This window comes from Arachis ipaensis, chromosome B04 (assembly GCF_000816755.2).
Source record: "Arachis ipaensis cultivar K30076 chromosome B04, Araip1.1, whole genome shotgun sequence".
Classification (NCBI taxonomy): domain Eukaryota; kingdom Viridiplantae; phylum Streptophyta; class Magnoliopsida; order Fabales; family Fabaceae; genus Arachis; species Arachis ipaensis.
This window is the reverse complement of record NC_029788.2, coordinates 66,692,298-66,693,749: the sequence shown is the minus strand read 5'-3', so window position 1 is coordinate 66,693,749 and position 1,452 is coordinate 66,692,298. Positions and strand designations below refer to the sequence as shown.

The 1,452-nt window shown below is 32.8% G+C and overlaps 1 protein-coding gene across 3 annotated transcripts in view; it reads right to left on the bottom strand.

Moving 5' to 3' along the window:
- The window catches only part of LOC107639347, a 5,638-nt gene extending 4,413 nt beyond the window's left edge, over window positions 1–1,225 (bottom strand). The window contains exons 1-3 of one of the 3 annotated variants that reach the window (XM_016342822.2): window positions 1,021–1,225; window positions 829–892; window positions 112–291 (exon numbers count right to left, since the gene is read on the bottom strand). In XM_016342822.2, coding sequence (XP_016198308.1) covers window positions 112–291; window positions 829–892; window positions 1,021–1,048 — 272 coding nt within the window. In that variant the 5' untranslated portion in view covers window positions 1,049–1,225. Of the gene's footprint in view, window positions 1–111; window positions 301–828; window positions 893–1,020 lie in introns of all 3 variants that reach the window. The other 2 variants (XM_016342821.2, XM_016342823.2) reach the window with 2 other exon arrangements.

Sequence of the window (1,452 nt, the reverse complement as noted above, 5' to 3'; positions counted from 1 at the left end):
TAAAAGAATTCAATGTTTCAATGTGGAATCACAAAATAACCAAAAAAAAAAAATTTCTAGGCGCTTTTAGTTAATAGAAAACTTAAATGAGACGAGAGTTGAAATAAGAACCTCAGGATTTTTTCTTTCACATGCTTCAAATTCTTGCTATCAATCGCGAATCGATCATAGCTTTGCGAGATTTCTTCATAGGCACTAAGCGTTTTCCTTTCATTGACTTCAAAATCAAACCTAGAAGAACACCTTTCTTCGCTAGTTTCTCCAACATCTGACCCGTTCTCCACATTCACTCTATTGTCTCTATCAGAAAACCATTGTCAAACAAATGATGACAAAGGAGCAAGGAAATCAACTATAAAAAAGAAAAAAGAAAGCAAAAGTATGAACTCTGATCACCTACCAAACTATGATCCAGTAAACTTTGCAATATACTCCTAAAATGTCACAATGACATGTATAGTATGATCCATATAACTCTTCTTAGCTGCTTATTCATACGATCTTTATATTTTCCTCAAAAAAGAAAAATACTTCAAAAAAATAAAACCGAGGTTCTACCTTAAAATATGTTTAAAATGTCATTTTGTACAATATTTATTTGTTTTGTACATCTTACAATATGTTTTGTACAATATGACAAAAACAAGGTGAAAATATTGAAGTTTAGGTATGCGTATGTTAGTAAGTTACAAAAATAATGGATTTCTCCAATAAGTAATTTTTGCACTGTACCAAATCAGCAGCACCTGAATTACATTTCAGGAAAAAACAAAGGGTTTTAAACAACAACAGTATCAAAATCCACCGATGATAATAAAAAAAAATTACCTGAGTGCAGCTGGGGAGTGAGAAGAAAGCAAGGTAAAATCCTCTTCCAAGAAAGAGTCTTGATCTGCACATAAGAGGCATTGGCATGTTGGTAATTTGGTCGGACAAAAAAAAATTCTAAGAAAAGAAAAGAGGTTTTCATGCAAAGAAATCCGAAGGGGAAAGAAAAAGACACATAAAGAAGAAAGATACCATTAGAAACAACGGAGTCACCCCCCATGGTGATCGTTAACGGCTCTTCTTCTTCTTCCACTTTATTCTTTTCTTCTTCTTGATGGGTGCGCAAATGAAGTTTCGGTGGACTGGGACTCGGGGAGTGTTGGTAAAAGCGACCCACTGCCACGTATCTGCCTATCTGGTCTCATATTTTATTAGGTCTCGTTTTGGAAGAGAAGAGACAGAGAGACAAACTGAAAAATGGTTAGATTTGTTGTGATAACAACAAATATGTGGATGTCATTTATTATGGGCTTTGAAGGATGAATGTATTAAAGAAATTTGAAAATGTAAATTATTTTTGGCCTATAAATAGAAAAGCAATTGAAGAATAATTTTACACATCAATAAAATATTTTTTCTCTCTTTTTACGTACAATAGAAAATTTTTCTTTTTCTTTCTTTCTT